The sequence below is a fragment of the Gracilinanus agilis genome, chromosome 1 (genome assembly GCF_016433145.1).
Source record: "Gracilinanus agilis isolate LMUSP501 chromosome 1, AgileGrace, whole genome shotgun sequence".
NCBI lineage: Eukaryota > Metazoa > Chordata > Mammalia > Didelphimorphia > Didelphidae > Gracilinanus > Gracilinanus agilis.
The window spans coordinates 13,128,223-13,143,618 of NC_058130.1; the positions used below are offsets into that span (position 1 = coordinate 13,128,223).

The 15,396-nt window shown below is 43.9% G+C and overlaps 1 protein-coding gene across 1 annotated transcript in view; it reads right to left on the minus strand.

The window, feature by feature from the left end:
- Positions 1-937: 937 nt before the first annotated feature.
- Positions 938-15,396, minus strand: part of TASOR (transcription activation suppressor) — an 82,038-nt gene continuing 67,579 nt past the window's right edge. The window contains exons 20-23 of the mRNA XM_044675471.1: positions 11,837-12,792; positions 7,467-7,589; positions 6,766-6,925; positions 938-1,050 (exon numbers count right to left, since the gene is read on the minus strand). Of these exons, the coding sequence (XP_044531406.1) occupies positions 938-1,050; positions 6,766-6,925; positions 7,467-7,589; positions 11,837-12,792 (1,352 nt within the window). The remainder of the gene's footprint in view (positions 1,051-6,765; positions 6,926-7,466; positions 7,590-11,836; positions 12,793-15,396) is intronic.

The window sequence follows — 15,396 nt, forward strand, 5'->3', positions numbered from 1 at the left end:
GGCTCTTCCAGGCTCCTGGTCCCCCCTCCCTCTCCATTCCCCCCCACACCCCGGGCCCCACCTGCCTCTCCAGCCGGCTCCCCCTCGGCTCAGGCCTGTCCCTCCTGTTAGCCTTCCCTGTCTGGGCTTTGGCTCGCAGGGGCAGGTAAAATGCCCTGCCTGTCTGTCTGTCTGTCTGCCCACCTTTCCTTCTCTGTATCAATTCTAAGGCAGAAGACGGGTGCGGACGAGGCAATTGGGGTATAGATGACTTGCCCAGGGTCACACGGCCAATCTGAGGCCAGATTGGAAGTGGGTTGTCCAGACTCCAGGCCTGGCTCTCTAGCCTGGTGCCTTCCGGATCCACTAGAAAAAGCCCCCGCAGGGCCCAGCCCCTCACCCCCCCTTCCCCCACTTCTCCCATTTTCACTCCATGACACCTCCGGCCATTCCCTGACCTTCAGCCTCCATCCAAGGGCCAGCTACAATCCCACCTCCTCCAAGAAGCCTTCCAGCCCGCCTTCATTACTGATCTGGGGAATCTGTCCGGTGGGGGGAGGAGGAGGGCCTCCAGCCGGGGCTCAGCAAGATTCACTTCAGTAGTTCTGGGGCTGGAAGCCGCCCGAGGGGAGAAGAGGCGAGGGAGGCCCCAACAGAGGCCAACACGTTCAGCTGCTCGTGAAGGGCCAAGAAATGGGCCCCGGCAGGTCTGCCAGACCAAGCAGAGGCTTTCGGAACTTCTCAGCATGAGCCCCGAGAGCCGCGCAGGCCCGGCCGGCCTCCTGCCCTCCCCGAGAGCTGCCCGTCGCTCCCAAGAACCCCAGTTCTGCCTCATCAGGGGCATCCCGCGCTGCCAGCCCCGACACTGTCCGAGCCTCCCTCCCTCGTCCCAGAGGATGGTCACGCCCGAATCCCAGGCCAAACCCAAAGGCCAGACATTGGATTTGGGCTCAACGACTCACCTGCCCACTTCTTTGAGCTTCTTCTGAATTTTACAGTGGATTTTCCACTGCCATTTGCCATCGGGAGTGTTGAGTTCTTCCAGAAAGGCCAAGAAACGCTTCAGCTTCTCTGTCACAAACAAGAAAAGGAAGTCGGTTCAGTGGACCCATTACAGAGACAGGAGGTGTTCCGTGTCCTTTCCTCGCTTTCATCTCCCTCCCTCCGGAGAAGGGCTCACTTGGAGCAGGGGATGGAAATGCAGGTCTGGAGAAGGGAAGTTCTGGGTTCAAATGTGGCCTCAGACATGCTTCCCTGCCACTGCCTTGCCTGAGCCACTCTTGTGCCTTACAATGACTACTAAGGCACAAGAGAAAGTCTTTAAAAATGAAGCATTCATCCATTTTACTGATGTTTTTCTGTTCTTTAAAAAGTATTTCTTCATATGGAAGGTTCTCTTAAAGGAAAAAAGGGGGAAGATGCTAAATAACATTTTTGCCATGTTTTTTAAAAAGCCACGATAACTTTTAAATATGAAAAACTGCTCTGAACCACGATTAGGAGAAATGCCGATGCCAACGACGCTTGGGAGAGAACCTCCTAAACCTGTGCTGGGAGCCAACAGGGCCAGGAGGTCCCCCGGGGGGGCACATCCGTGCGGCAACCCCGCTCTGACCAGCAATACCGTGGCCAGGCCTAGGCCCCGAAGACGAGGACGAAAAGGACTCCCATGTTCGTTTGTAGCAGAGGAACAGTGACGTGGCTCAGTGGATTGAGCCAGGCCTGGGAATGGGAGGCTGATTCGAATGCAGCCTCTGACCCTTCCTTGCTGTGGGAGCCTGGACAAGTCACCTAATCCCCGCTGCCAAGCCCTCAGCACTCTTCTGTCTTAGAATCAAGATGGGAACTCAGAGTTTACGTATTTGTGGCCATTCCCTTGTGGTTAGAAAAGAACTGAAGCCTAAAGAGATGCCGCTGGACTGTAAGAAATGATGCAGAAACCTGAGAAGCATCGTATGAACTGATGCTAAATAAACTGAGCAGAACCAGGACAATTTCTACCCTGACAAGAATATTGTTAAGAAAATCAATTTAGAAATTACATAAGAAACCCGATGAACACAAAGACAATCAGACTGCAGGGGATTCATGATGAAAGCAGACAGAGAAGTCAGAATCCAGCCTGTAACATGGTTTTTATTTTTGAACAAGAGCCACGTGAGAGGGAATCTGCCTCACTTGAGTACCTCTTTATAATGTGTTTTATTTTTCTTGTTTTCTCAAATGGAGGGGATGGGGAAGAGAATGTGAACCTAAAAACAGAATAAAATGGAATTAAAAAATTTTTTTTTAAAAATTAACTTTTGGGGGCAGCTGGGTAGCTCAGTGGAGTGAGAATCAGGCCTAGAGACGGGAGGTCCTAGGTTCAGACCCGGCCTCAGCCACTTCCAGCTGTGTGACCCTGGGCAAGTCACTTGACCCCCATTGCCCACCCTTACCACTCTTCCACCTATGAGAAAATACACCGAAGTACAAGGGTTTAAAAAAAAAAAATTAACTTTCAGAAATTCACCAGTAGATGATGGGATGATGTCTCTTGAATATGGACACTTTTATGGTTTCAGAAGACAAAGGAAAAAAAAACCTAAAATTCAAGTATAAAGAAACAAAGCCTTTAAAAAAAAAAAAGGCAACTGCAGTGAGGGCACATCAATCCCTGACCTCAATGTTTTAAAATGGTAAAATTCAAAAAATGAATAATCAAATGACTAGTGCCTAGGATAGTGACAGGCAACCCTTTAAGCTTGGTGTGTCAAAATTTGCCAGAAAGGCAAGCATCACTCAGGTGGTGTGTCACTTTGAGGAAAAAAAATAATAATTTCACGATATTTATAGTTTAAATAACAAAAATGTATAATTGTAATATATAATGGTATTTAATAAACCAAAATAGCTAAATTAATATAGGTAGAATTGTCATCTACACCACCCTACAGCAAATGTTTCATCCTTAGCATGAGGCCCCAGACGTCTCTGTATGTGTGTCATCAAAAATGGCTACGTGTGTCAGTGCTGACATGTGTGTCATGGTTTGCCATCCCTGGCCTAGGAGATGTTTAATTAAAGACTTAATTTCCTGATGAAGATTTGGTGAGGTTCCAGGATGCCCCCCCCAAGTCAAGCACTCTGCAGGCAGCCCTGGGCTCTACACTGGCCATAGAGGTGAAGGAGAGCCTGCGGGGCCCCAGGACAGAGCTATCAGCACGTGCCTGAATGCAGAAGGCGTCTGGGTGTGTTTGTGCAGTGGGAATTCCTGATCATTCCTGCATTTGCCTTATGACAGGAATCCTCTGTGATGGGATGACTTAATTGGCCACATTGCTGAGAAGCATCATCACAGAAGGACAAAAGACGGAAGGAAGAGCCAATACTGGACAAGGTGGGCAGTCGGGTACGCCCAAGCGTTGCTGCTGGAACTGTCCTTCGAAGCCACTGACGGTGAGCTCCTGGAGTTTGGGGACTGTCCTTTACCTCTTTGTATCCCCAGCACTCATGGCCCCTGGCACACACTGAATGTTTATTGATGTCAACTGAATAATTATTTTGAAAAAAATTTGGAATTGTGTAAACTGATTCCCTCCTGGAGGAAGGAAAGAAGATCCTCACAACAAGCCCAAGAGGTAGGGGTTATTATCATCTCCACTTTAGAGTTGAGGAGGCTGAGGAAGACAGAAGCTAAGTGAGTTGCCCAGAGTCACAAAGCTAGTAAGTGTTGAGGCTGGATTTGAACTCAGCACCTATTGGCTCTAAGCCCAGAACTCCATCTATCCACTGAGTCACCCAGCTGCCTCCATATTTAAAGCAACAATTACGACAACTCACACACACACACACACATGCACGCACAAAATATCCAATTAAAATATGTCAGGACACAAATGCTGCAGTGCTTACTCTGGACTAAGAAATGATCATGGTGAAGACAAGGTATGTCTTTAAAATAAAAAAACAGACATCCTTTTTTCCCTTTAAAAATGTTCTATTTTAAGGGGCAGCAAGGCCGTCCAGTGGGTAGAGTGCAAGCCTTGAGTCAGGAAGACACCTCTCCTGGGTTCAAATCTAGCCTGAACAGATCTTTATAGCCATGTCGCTTTGGGAAAATCACTTAAGCCCCTTTTGCCTCCTGACCCTTGTTATTTTTCATAGGAGGGGGCTCTTTTGGGGGGAGAGGGGGAGGCAGCGGGGGACAATCACTGCAGGGAAGGAGAGCGGTCCAGGGGGATGGTTCCTTCTGGAAACTCTTAAGAAGTAAAAAATAGGAAGAGGAGGAGACAGCAAAAAGGGGGAACATACAATTTCTCCTAACTGGGGCTCAGGAAAAGAGCTGCCAAAGCAGGGGTGGCAGGAGCTGAGCCTCCCTTTCCTAGACGGAGGACTGGACAGGAGGATACACTTGGCAGGGGCTGTGCGGGGGGCTGCACGGGGGCCGCATCTCTGCGAGGGCGAAAGCAGTGGGAAGAATGGAGCGAGAAGAAGCTGAAGAGCTTTTCATCCAGAGCCCAGAAGAGAGGAGCTCCGCGGGCACCGCCAAGACAGATTCTGCACTTCTTTTAAGGTAGAAAGCATAGAAAAGATACTCAAAGAGTTCCCCAGAGCACACTCTTTTGCTCAATTTGTGAGGAAATGGGTTTTTTTTGGATGTTCCTATTTAGAATAACGTTTGAAGCAGCACCCGCGGAGCGCTTTCAACTCCGAGGTGGGCTGCGCTGCTCAATGCTGGCCCACGTCTCGTGCCCGTCACGGGGCACACGAAGGAGGTGCCCACCGAGGGAGAGCGCAGGGCAAGCACGAGCAGAGGGCGGCCAGGGCTCATGTGATCATCATCCACACTTTACAGCGGAGGGGCAGCTGGAGGCCAACAGGCCCAAAGTCACCCAACGTGTAGAGGTCCAAGGCTAGATTTGAACTCGGGGCTCCCTTCCTCTGAACAATAAATAGAATACAACAATGTGGTCCTAAAGATCAGCCCAACCGCACCGTGACACTCACAGGACGCCGGGTGGTCCCAGAACAGGGGGAGGAGGAAGCCCGGGCAATGGCCCATGGGGCCTCCCTTCACTGCTTGTTCTGAGGAAGGATCCCCGGAGATGCATCAACAGATATAAGCATTTCTAAAGGGCCCAAGTGGGGAAGGATCAGGAAACCACCCCACCCCCCAAAGCAAAGGGGAAAGGAGAAAAGGATCTGCCGGCAAGAGGAAGGGGGACACCTGAGGCCGCTGCACCCTCCTCCTGGGTCCTGGGCCCAATAAGTTGGCCTTCAGAGCCCCACCACCACCACCAGTACTACCTCTGTGGGCTCCACACGCCACTGCACTGCCAGGGCTGTGGCACTGAGTCACCCGCAAGGCAGCACCAAAAGAAGCAAGAGGCCTGCAGGCCTCGCTGAGGACGAGGGCTCAGGATCTGGGGGTGCCAAGGAGCTTCCACATTAGGGAGGAAGCACAGAAGGGCAGCCAAGATGTGAGCTGCAGCCCCAAGCAAGAGGGCAGCCTGTGAGGACCAAGGTGGGGTCCACATCGTCAGGTACTTAGAGGGGATGGATGGGGCCTCCCTTACCTTGAGGAGCCTCAGGCAGCTCTGCACCCCCTTAGCCAGAGGTCTAAGACTGCCCAGGAAACTAACCAGAGCCTGCCTCAGGGACCCCAGAAAGGGACGGGTGCCCATAGTTATTTCATACTTGGCAAAAAACCACCTCAAAGCAACAGGTTCAAAGGCAGATTTTTTGCAAGGAACAAGCCACCATCAAAGATTCTACCTCAAAATGGAAGCAGGCCTAGCCAGCCCTGTCACAAGATGGCTGCCCAGAGCTCAGACAGGGCCGAAGGGAGGACACGTGGGAGTCCGGGGAGCCCAGCTTCAAGCCAAGATCAGCTCAGCCTGCATGAGCACCAGCAACCACGTCCCCTGAGGGTTCCCAAGGCAGGGAAGCACTGATGATGGGAGGGGCAGCATGAATGGTTTCCCTTTTAAAGGCTATTATTTAAAAAGGAAAATAAAATATGAAGAGGGAAGCAGTATGTTCAGTCTAAGGAATCCCAGAAAGTGCTCGAGTGACGAGTGGAAGAGAAATGGGGTGATGTCTGTCTGGGGGGCTGATGGAAAAATGGAGGTGTGTGACAGGCACACTCAGACAAGGCTCTCCTGGCACGTGGCCTGGAGAGAGCCTGGGCCGCCCTGACAGAAGTTCCAACACGGGTGAACCCAAGGCTCTAAGGATGAGCCCTCTAACAGACTTTGTATCTGTCACTGGGGGGGCCCACCCTACCCCTAAACCTGTGGAGTCTCCTCAGCTGGAGGAGAATGCTCACAGACATTTTACCAAACCACAGAGAAGCTCTCATAATGCCTAACAATAACTAGCAAACAACTCTGGGGAAGGCAATTGCTCTGTATTATTCCCATTTCATAGATAAGAAATGGGAGGCAGAGGTTAGGGTGACTTGCCCAGAGTCACACAGCTAAGCATTTGAAGCCACATTGGAATTCAGGTCTTTCTGTCTCCAGGTCCAGCCCTCTAGCCACAGAACTGCCCCGCACCAGTGATGATGATGGTCTACTGGAGTGTGCACCAGGTGAGCTAAGAACTAGCCATCACAAACAAATGGGGTGAATTGTAGAATCTGAAGTGCCCAAATGAGAATGATTGAGACATTGGAGACAGGGAGTTGGACATTCATCTCCAACAGGAATAAGGACTTAAAAGAAAAAGCTGAAAAGCAAGGGCCTACACCTGCGGCAGAAGGAAAACAGGGCTGGGAGGCATTTTAAGAAATAAAAATCTTACCAACTATGACAGCTTCTGGATTTAGAACAGATTCATCAGACACAATAAAGCCTCCAGAAACAAACAATTCATTGTAGGTGTGGTTTTTCACATCATCTAAGCTATCAACACCAGCAAAACTAACACAGGAGAGCTTCTTCAAACTCACTAAGCCAGGAACCTGTTTAAAGAAAAAGGAAATTAGACAGAAAAGTAATTTACTCACTGAAATACAAGTGTGAAGAGGCCACCAAACAAAGTCTATTTAAATCCACAAAATGCAATTTAACACAAACTGCATGGAGCTTCTGACCCCCATCGAAGTGAAATACCCACAATTTGTCTACAACCATCTAGAGGTACCTTGAGACATAGGCAGGGAAGGCCTGTGTGCATGCCATCAAGCTGCAATGGACATTCCAAAAAAATTCTTAAATTGATTCTAACCTTCAAACACCTTACAGTCTAGTTAAGACATGGAAAAAGGACAGCACCAAACTCTGCAGTCCTGACAGAAAATTCAAACAAAAGGAAGTCTCCCAAAGGTAGTAACACCTGGGATGAGTAGAAGGCAGCTAAATGGAAAAGAGGTGGGCAGGAAGGCAACATCAAGATGATCTTCTCCACACCACACTGCCAATGGCAAACCCAAACACACACATGATTTGTTTTCATACACCAACATTTAGAAGCAGGAGTGACCCTACCCAACAGGCCTGTACCTTGTGAATGAAGCCTGCAATTTCTTCATTTTGAATGATGATCAAGAGCTTATCAAACGCTGACCTTTTCCCCAAAAACTGCTCTGGGTGACACTCTGTGTTGCCCAATTTGATAAGGTATTCCTGTTCAAGGAAGAAAAAAAAAAAAAAAAAAGGTCTGAAAAAAAAAACGTTAATATACAAGAAACAATTGGGTATTAATTATTGCTAAATAATACTAAAATCATGAAACACTACATCAACCTGCAAAGGAAATGTTTGATAAGGCTCACACATATGAATTCACCCCTTTACTCGACAGAAGAGGAAACCAAAGTCCAAGAGCCTCCCTGACCACCAGAACACTGCTGCTAGTGACCAGGAGAGGACCAAAGCCCAGCCCACCTCACTCAGAAGTCTGCTCTTCTTAAGGAGTCCAGGAGACTTCTCACATTACTTTACCCCACTGTAGGCATCCCAAAGAAACAAAAAGGAAGAATTTCAAGAAGGAAATTCTGGAGCCCCTGTAGAGGAATCCCAGGCCCAGCAAGAGGCTCTCTCTTCTCTCCAGATGTCTTTATAGCTTTACACAATGGCAGCTTAAGGGCAGAGCTCTTTTCTGAAAACCATCCCTTGAACAAGGCTCTGTCTTCAGTTCTGGAACTATAACCAACTGGACCCCAGAAGGCAGCATAGGGAGAAATGAGTTAAAGCTGTGAAAAGGCCAATTTAGACTGGATACATGAAAAATCTAACAAGGACAAGCTCTCAAAAAAGAAAATGAGCAGGAAGTGAGGCCATTCACTAGAGATCTTTAAATAAAGGCTACAAACTGAATTGTAACAGAAATCTTCAGGTCCTTTGGTTGCATTAGTCATGAAAATTCTATCTAAATCTACCATTTTGGAAGGTGTTTTTACTCAGACTTTACTACACCTTTTCTGATAATTCTGCAACAGACTTTGGATGAATTAAAGGTAGTTTTTCACTTTCATATTCTCTCTGGAAACAGAAAACAAGCCCACCTTTTCTTATTTGTCTCATGGCAAAACAAATAAAAGCACTATGAAGAAAAGATTACCATTTTCTGATCCTAGTGCATAAAATTCTTAAGGTTATATATGTTAGAATAAGAAGCAGGCAACATATTTGCTATTTCTTGGTAATTCTAGAAATTAAAGCCCAATCAGTCATCTCCATGACTTTCCAACACTACATGCCACGGGGGAAAAAATGCCATTAAAATGGTTCACCAACTACAATATATAACAAAGGAGCATCAGGCAGAGCAAAATAAGCAGAACTGGGAAAACACTGTACACAGTAACAGCAATATTGTACAATGATCATCTCTGAAAACTTGGCTGCTCCCAGCAATGCAATGACCTGAGACAATCCTGAAAGACTTATGATAGGAAATGCAATCCACCTTCAGAAAGAACTATTGAGTCAGAAGTTTGCAGATTCAAGCATGATATTTTTCCATAAGTGTATTTATGGTTTTGGTTTTATATGAGTGCATTCTTACAACAATGGCAAATATGGAAATAGGTTTTGCATGATAATACATTTATGGCACAGATCAAAATGCATACCATCTCCAAATGGGGGGAAGGAAGATGATAGTTTAGACCTTATAATTTTGGAAAGCCTATGTTGAAAATTATTATGGGGGCAGCTGGGTAACTCAGTGGATAGAGAGCCAATCCTAGAGATGGGAGGTCCTGGGTTCAACTCTGGCCTCAGACATTTCCTAGCTGTGTGACCCTGGGCAAGTCACTTCACCTGCATAGCCCTTACCACTCTTCCACCTTGGAACCAATACACAGTATTGATTCTAAGGCAGAAGGCAAGGAGTTGTTTGTTTTTTTTTTTTAATTATTATTACATGTAATTGGGAAACAAAATCTTTGAATCAAAAAAATAAAAATTAATCTTTTTAAAAGGGCAGGGAGGGCATCAGGACCTTCTAGAGGTCCTAAAGACTGTCCTGCTTCCAAATTCTCTTGACTCTTCTCCATGGCAGACAAGTGGAAAAAAGTAGGATAAGAAAGGATATTTCAAGGACAGAGAGCATGAATCTGAGACATACTTTGGTATATCACAGCATGATCCCTGAAGAAACAATAAATCAGGACTAACAACTGGGATCAGTATGGCATAGTGGGACGAGTTCAGGTTTGAGCCCTGATTCTGCCACTTATTAATACCAGTGACACTGAGAAAGCCAATTCAGATTCTAGGAGCCTCAGTTTCCCTAAAATGAAGATGATCATCACTGGGCTATGGCCATGAAGTATCATATGAGACAAAGGATGTAAAGATCTTTTTTTGTTTGTTTGTTTGTTTGTTTGTTTGTTTGTTTTTTAAACCCTTGTACTTTGGTGTATTATCTCATAGGTGGAAGAGTGGTATGGGTGGGCAATGGGGGTCAAGTGACTTGCCCAGGGTCACACAGCTGGGAAGTGGTTGAGGCCGGGTTTGAACCTAGGACCTCCTGTCTCTAGGCCTGACTCTCACTCCACTGAGCTACCCAGCTGCCCTGTAAAGATCTTTTTAACCAATATATAAAAAATGTAAGCCACTGTCAATGTTATGGAGAAAATACCTAAGATGCTTGGGAGATCACAGTACTCAACTAGGATGACATGTTCTATGTAACTGAGGATAAACTACAAAGAATTTAAAGTGTCCACTCTTCTCCTTAGAAAATAAGATACCAAACACAGTTCAATCTAATAAGTGGAAATGTTTTCTAGTGTCATAAGATTATCACCAACACCAGGTATAGCCTCATAGATGTAAATTGAAGAGATCCAGTTCATTTTAGCCTACTACCATACTTGACTCTTTCTGGAAGTTTCCTTTTGAAAGGATAAATCCTTGAAAGAAGATTTTTGGAGGGTTTTTTACCCCTGCATTTTTTGTTAATTCCCCCTGAAAGCCAAGTTCCCAAAATGATTCCAATTAACAGGGATTTTGCAAATGCTGAAAGCAGAAGTTTGATTTATCTATTGCACATGGGGAGGTTATCTATATTCTTATGTAAAATAGGAAAATAATTCTCCTAGAGAACATTTTCACTGATTATCAGATCCTATTATTTCTTTGATGTGGAGAACTCCCACACAAAGAAGCAGGTCAACAAAAACACAGGCTGAAAATAAGGGACCCACTCAAGTCGCTTGGAGGTATCAGAGGCGAAACAGTACTCCTGATGTCAAGGGTATTCAAAATTGCTTTTCATGTTAACAATTATAAAACTGCTACCAAATGTTAGCAGTGGTTTTGGTAAATTACAGGGTTAGAAAGCAATTTTAGTTTTCCTCATTAAATTAATTCCTCAAAGTTAAAAAGTGAGATGGAACCAGTTTATCTCTAGCAGGAAGTAACTATAAAAATGGTAATACCAATTTAAACAGGTGGCAAAAGAGATAGAGTCAACCCTCAACTTTCATGGGGCTAACATTCCTTGGGAAACAGCACAAAACACAAAAACACAAATGCTGATACACTGAACCTATGGGGAAACTAGAGCTAGGTTCCCACAATCACCAAAAGCTGTAATCTTTCTCTAAAGATTACTGGGAACACTCCTACATACAATTCCTTATCATAAAGCATTAATTCTGATAACATGCACTTTTCTTAACACAGTAACCATGAAATAACCTCTTGAGAGGTAATGGTGAACTTGACAGGGAGAAGCAGGGATAGTGACATCAGAAGAACCCCAAGGTGGGAATGGGGAAACCTGCTATTTCTAAGCTCCCTTTTGACTCCCTGGCTGAACTGCTTCCCAGTGAAAAGCACATGCCTCAGGGTGAATTCTTGGTCTTCAATGTGAGTTCAGCTCTCCCATCCAGGCCTGCTGGGCCCCAGCCTGGACACTGGCCAGGGTCTCTCATTGATTAGGTCTCTCATTTTTCTCTTTTGACTACACGTTTGGGATTGTGCATGGTTGATAATGTAAGTGCAAATGAAGTTACTAGTAAAATCATGTGAATACTTGAAATCTAAGTTAAAATTGCAAATATGTTGAGGGCTGACTAGAGAAATATCTTATATACCAAAGAATTCTCACTTCTTTTAGATGAAACTAAGTCTGCCGAGGAGTATTAATTTTTAAAAGTTTAAAATAGAAGAGTTAGGGAAAAGATTTAAAATAGCTTTATAAGAGTTTACATAGCAGCCTTAAATACAGCAAGAAAATAAATAACACTATTATTATAGAGCAAATAAGGATCTCACTCTAAGCCATTCTGATTGCAAGTTCTTTAAATTAGCCTTCAACTATATTTCAAAAAAAAAAAAATCCAGAGGCTACTGAACTCAAGAAATGCATATTGGTAGTGCACTGATATCTAGGTATTACCTTTGAGTACACTTACCTTTATTTCTTTGCAAAGCATACTTTCTTCCTCTTCATGAATATAAAACTTCACAGTATTTTTCTGGACATCTTTCATGATTTTGACCAAGCTATTAAACACTTCTGGCTCTAACTGGCTTATAAAATTAGACAAAGACGGCTGGGTAGAAATGTTTAGCTCACTGGGTGTTCTGGAGTTTTCTTTTTCCATTGGCTCCAGGGCACCCTCACTGGAAAGAGTTTGATCAGGCGTCCGTGTGAGCTCTGGGACCCGGTGGGCCTGATCCAGTTCTACTTCAGCCAAACCCAAGGTGGTGGAGGAAGGCTGCTCATGAGAATCAATCTCTTTCTGCACACGACGGTGATGTGATTCAGCTCCTAATTCGGTGCTGAAATCACTTGATGAAACCTGTATGACCTGACTTGTTGGGAGAGTCAGTCCTATCTTTGTACTTCTATCTTCAGGACTAGGACTGATTGGAGGGGAAAGCCGGCCACAGGATAATGTTTTGGCGATAATAATATTCAGTTTTTCATGTAAGCCATTTACAAATTCCTGTACACTAACTTGAGAGGCTTCAGAACATACATATGCAGAAAGTCTTGTCATCTTTTCTTGTGCTGAGAAAGAAGGTGTGGAAATTCTACTGACATAGGAAATGTTTTTTTGCTTCAAAATCTCTTCTATTTTCTTTGAAAATAAATTATATTCTTCTAACATTGTACTTTCTGTGGTTGCACTCAGTGTATGAGTAGCTACCAAAGGACTCTCTCTTGCTAGCAAACACTGATCTTCCATTTTCATCCCCTGACTTGTTACCATTCCATCTTCTCTTGTCCCTTTTAGTGTGTCTGAAAATGGAGAGTATGGAAACTGGTCATCAGAACTCCTCTGTCTACTTATTACCCGGGGATCGTTAGGAAAGGCATCCTCTGGTGGCAGACATACCAGCTGCTCTTCTGGTGATTTCATACCTACACAGAAAGAGTTGATTATTATAAGAACAAATCAAAAAGATTAACAACGTATATATGGTGCTTAATGCAACCACTGTGAAGAACATTAAGCTCTCAAATTCTTTGCCTGTAATTAAAAAAAACACCCTGATGTCAAATGATACAATAGGCAGTTTAAAACCAAAATTATCTGTCCTTAAAACTTGAAATATTTTTAACCCTATCTCATATACAAAGCTACATAAATCTGCATTCTGATTTTAATCACTGCAGTATTTACCATGGGGGGAAAAAACACATTAAGTCCCAAGTGTGAAAATCAATCATATCCTATTTGTCCTCTATGCAGCTGGGCTCCAATTTCTACAGTCAAAATAGCAACTGGCTGAGCAATTGTGAGAAACAGGATTTTTGTTGTTTTCATTTTTGAGTGGTAGAAAAGTGCAAGCTTGGCATCAACAGATGGGAGCATTACCTATCTTCCCTCTGAAATCCTGATCTATTGATGGGCTGTTCTTGAAACAGTTTTGCTCAGGTCTTTCATTGCTTGCCAAGTCATAACTATGGTCCTCTCCCTCAGAATAACTTAAAATGTCTGTCTCCCTTGTTGAGATTACATGCTGCTCCCCAAACCCTGAGCCAGAAGAACCTCCAAAGAATGAAATAGCACTTCTTAAACAAATGTTTTGAGATGTGATGAACTTAACTGAAATGCTACAAAGTTTATATTCGCATTTCAGGGCTCGTAAAAATGTTTTCTCCACAAGAAAAATGCTGCCTTTTCCATGATTCAAAGCATGAGCCTGTGTCTATAAAGGTTTAAAAAGGGAATTCAGAGTCAGCGCCTTCATATTCCCTTTCAATCTGGGTAACTCCTTATCTTATCCACGGTCAGGAGATCTCTCAGGAGAACTTTAGCTTCTTCAGGACAGGGGCTGTTTCATCTTGTCCTTACATCACTAGTACCCTGCCTAGCACAGAGAAGGTACTTTAAAATGCTCATTTCCCTCCTGGCTGTTCTACACTCTGGGGCCTTTCTGACTTCCCTGCCACCCTTTTAGAAACACTTCATCCAGTGAGATCCAAAGAGCTCTGGTGTCACACCTCATCACCAGCCTCTCTGTGATTAGAGGGAAGAATCACAAACTCCAGGAGCCCCATATTTGAAAAGAGCTCAGATCATACATCTCATTTCCTACCTGGTTACACTAATTGACTTCTCCACAATATCCACGCCTCTGCCCCCTGCCCCAAACACCCATTGCTTTTCAGTTTGTATTCTCTTCTCCCATGTAAGAAGGAAATTTAAACAGCCCCTCATTTGTATAGCTTAAGCATCCCTTGAGTTAGGTACTTTGTAACTGTGTGATTTGTAGTAAGAATAAACCCAGCCAAGAGTCTGAGCATGTAACCAGTTTAATACTCAAGTTATAATTTCAAGTATGTGAATCTATTTTATAATGTACTTTATATCAAATCAATTTATGTAAGAAGTTACAGGGACCAAAAGATTATCCAAAGGTCATGAAGACCAGGAGGTCCAAAAATGGTCTCCGAGATCTTTTTTGTTCATTTGTTGTTGTGGTGGTGGTGGTGGTGGTGGTTGGGGGGAGGAGGGGGGTGGCGGCAGACATGAAACTATACAAGTATGTGTTTTTTAATTTGAGGAATCTGCAGAGCTCTGGCTCTGTGATTTGTCACAATAAAGCCAGATCTTTACCCAAAGAGTCTCCCCAAATCTTATTTATATACCCATTACACTCTCTGTGATAGCAAGGAATGTCTCTTTTTTCCCCATTTGTATACCTAATACTTAGCACACACTATGTGTGTGGCACATAGTAGCCTCTTAATAAATATTTAATGACTGAACAGATTGAATCACTCTGATAACTTACTAAATCTTTCAGGAACTACAGTTTTCTTAATTGGTGGTATTATTCCTAATAGATGTGAGTTTAAGAACTAGAAGGTCCTCCAATCAAAGCCCTCAGCTTCATCTAATTCTTTCAGTATATTTTCATCATGTGTCAACTCCCTGTTCAAATGAGCACTTACCTATTACACACGTAGAGCTGTTGTAATACACTTCTCTACCTGAAATACAATTAGGAAGCAGCTGATCTAAATTTATATCCTTTGATCTATATGTTGACAGGTTTGTGGTTCAATAAATAGTTTTGAAAATCCAAACAATATTGCAGATTTTGAAAAATCAACTTAGATTAAGAAATAAGACTCAACTTTTCACTTGTAATGTTATAAAGAAGCAACATTAAGACTGGAATGCCCTAGCATTTTATTATTAAACTTTCATTTTGGAAAAATAAAAAAGTATATACAATACAAAAGATTTTCCTCACCTGACTAAATATCTGTCTTTAGTCACAGAATGCCCTACAAGATCACATGACTTAAAACTGGAAGGGTCTTCAGAGAGCATCTAATCCAAGCAGGGTGAAATGATTTGCCAAAGTTGTATGAAGATAGGATTAACTCTTCTCTTGCCTATTTTTAAATTAATCAACAAAAACTGAAAACACTCCTACTTAACACTAAATAGAGGAGGTCCACAAGCCACTTGCTAAAAATGGGTGTCAACTTCAGAAGCAACTGACCATC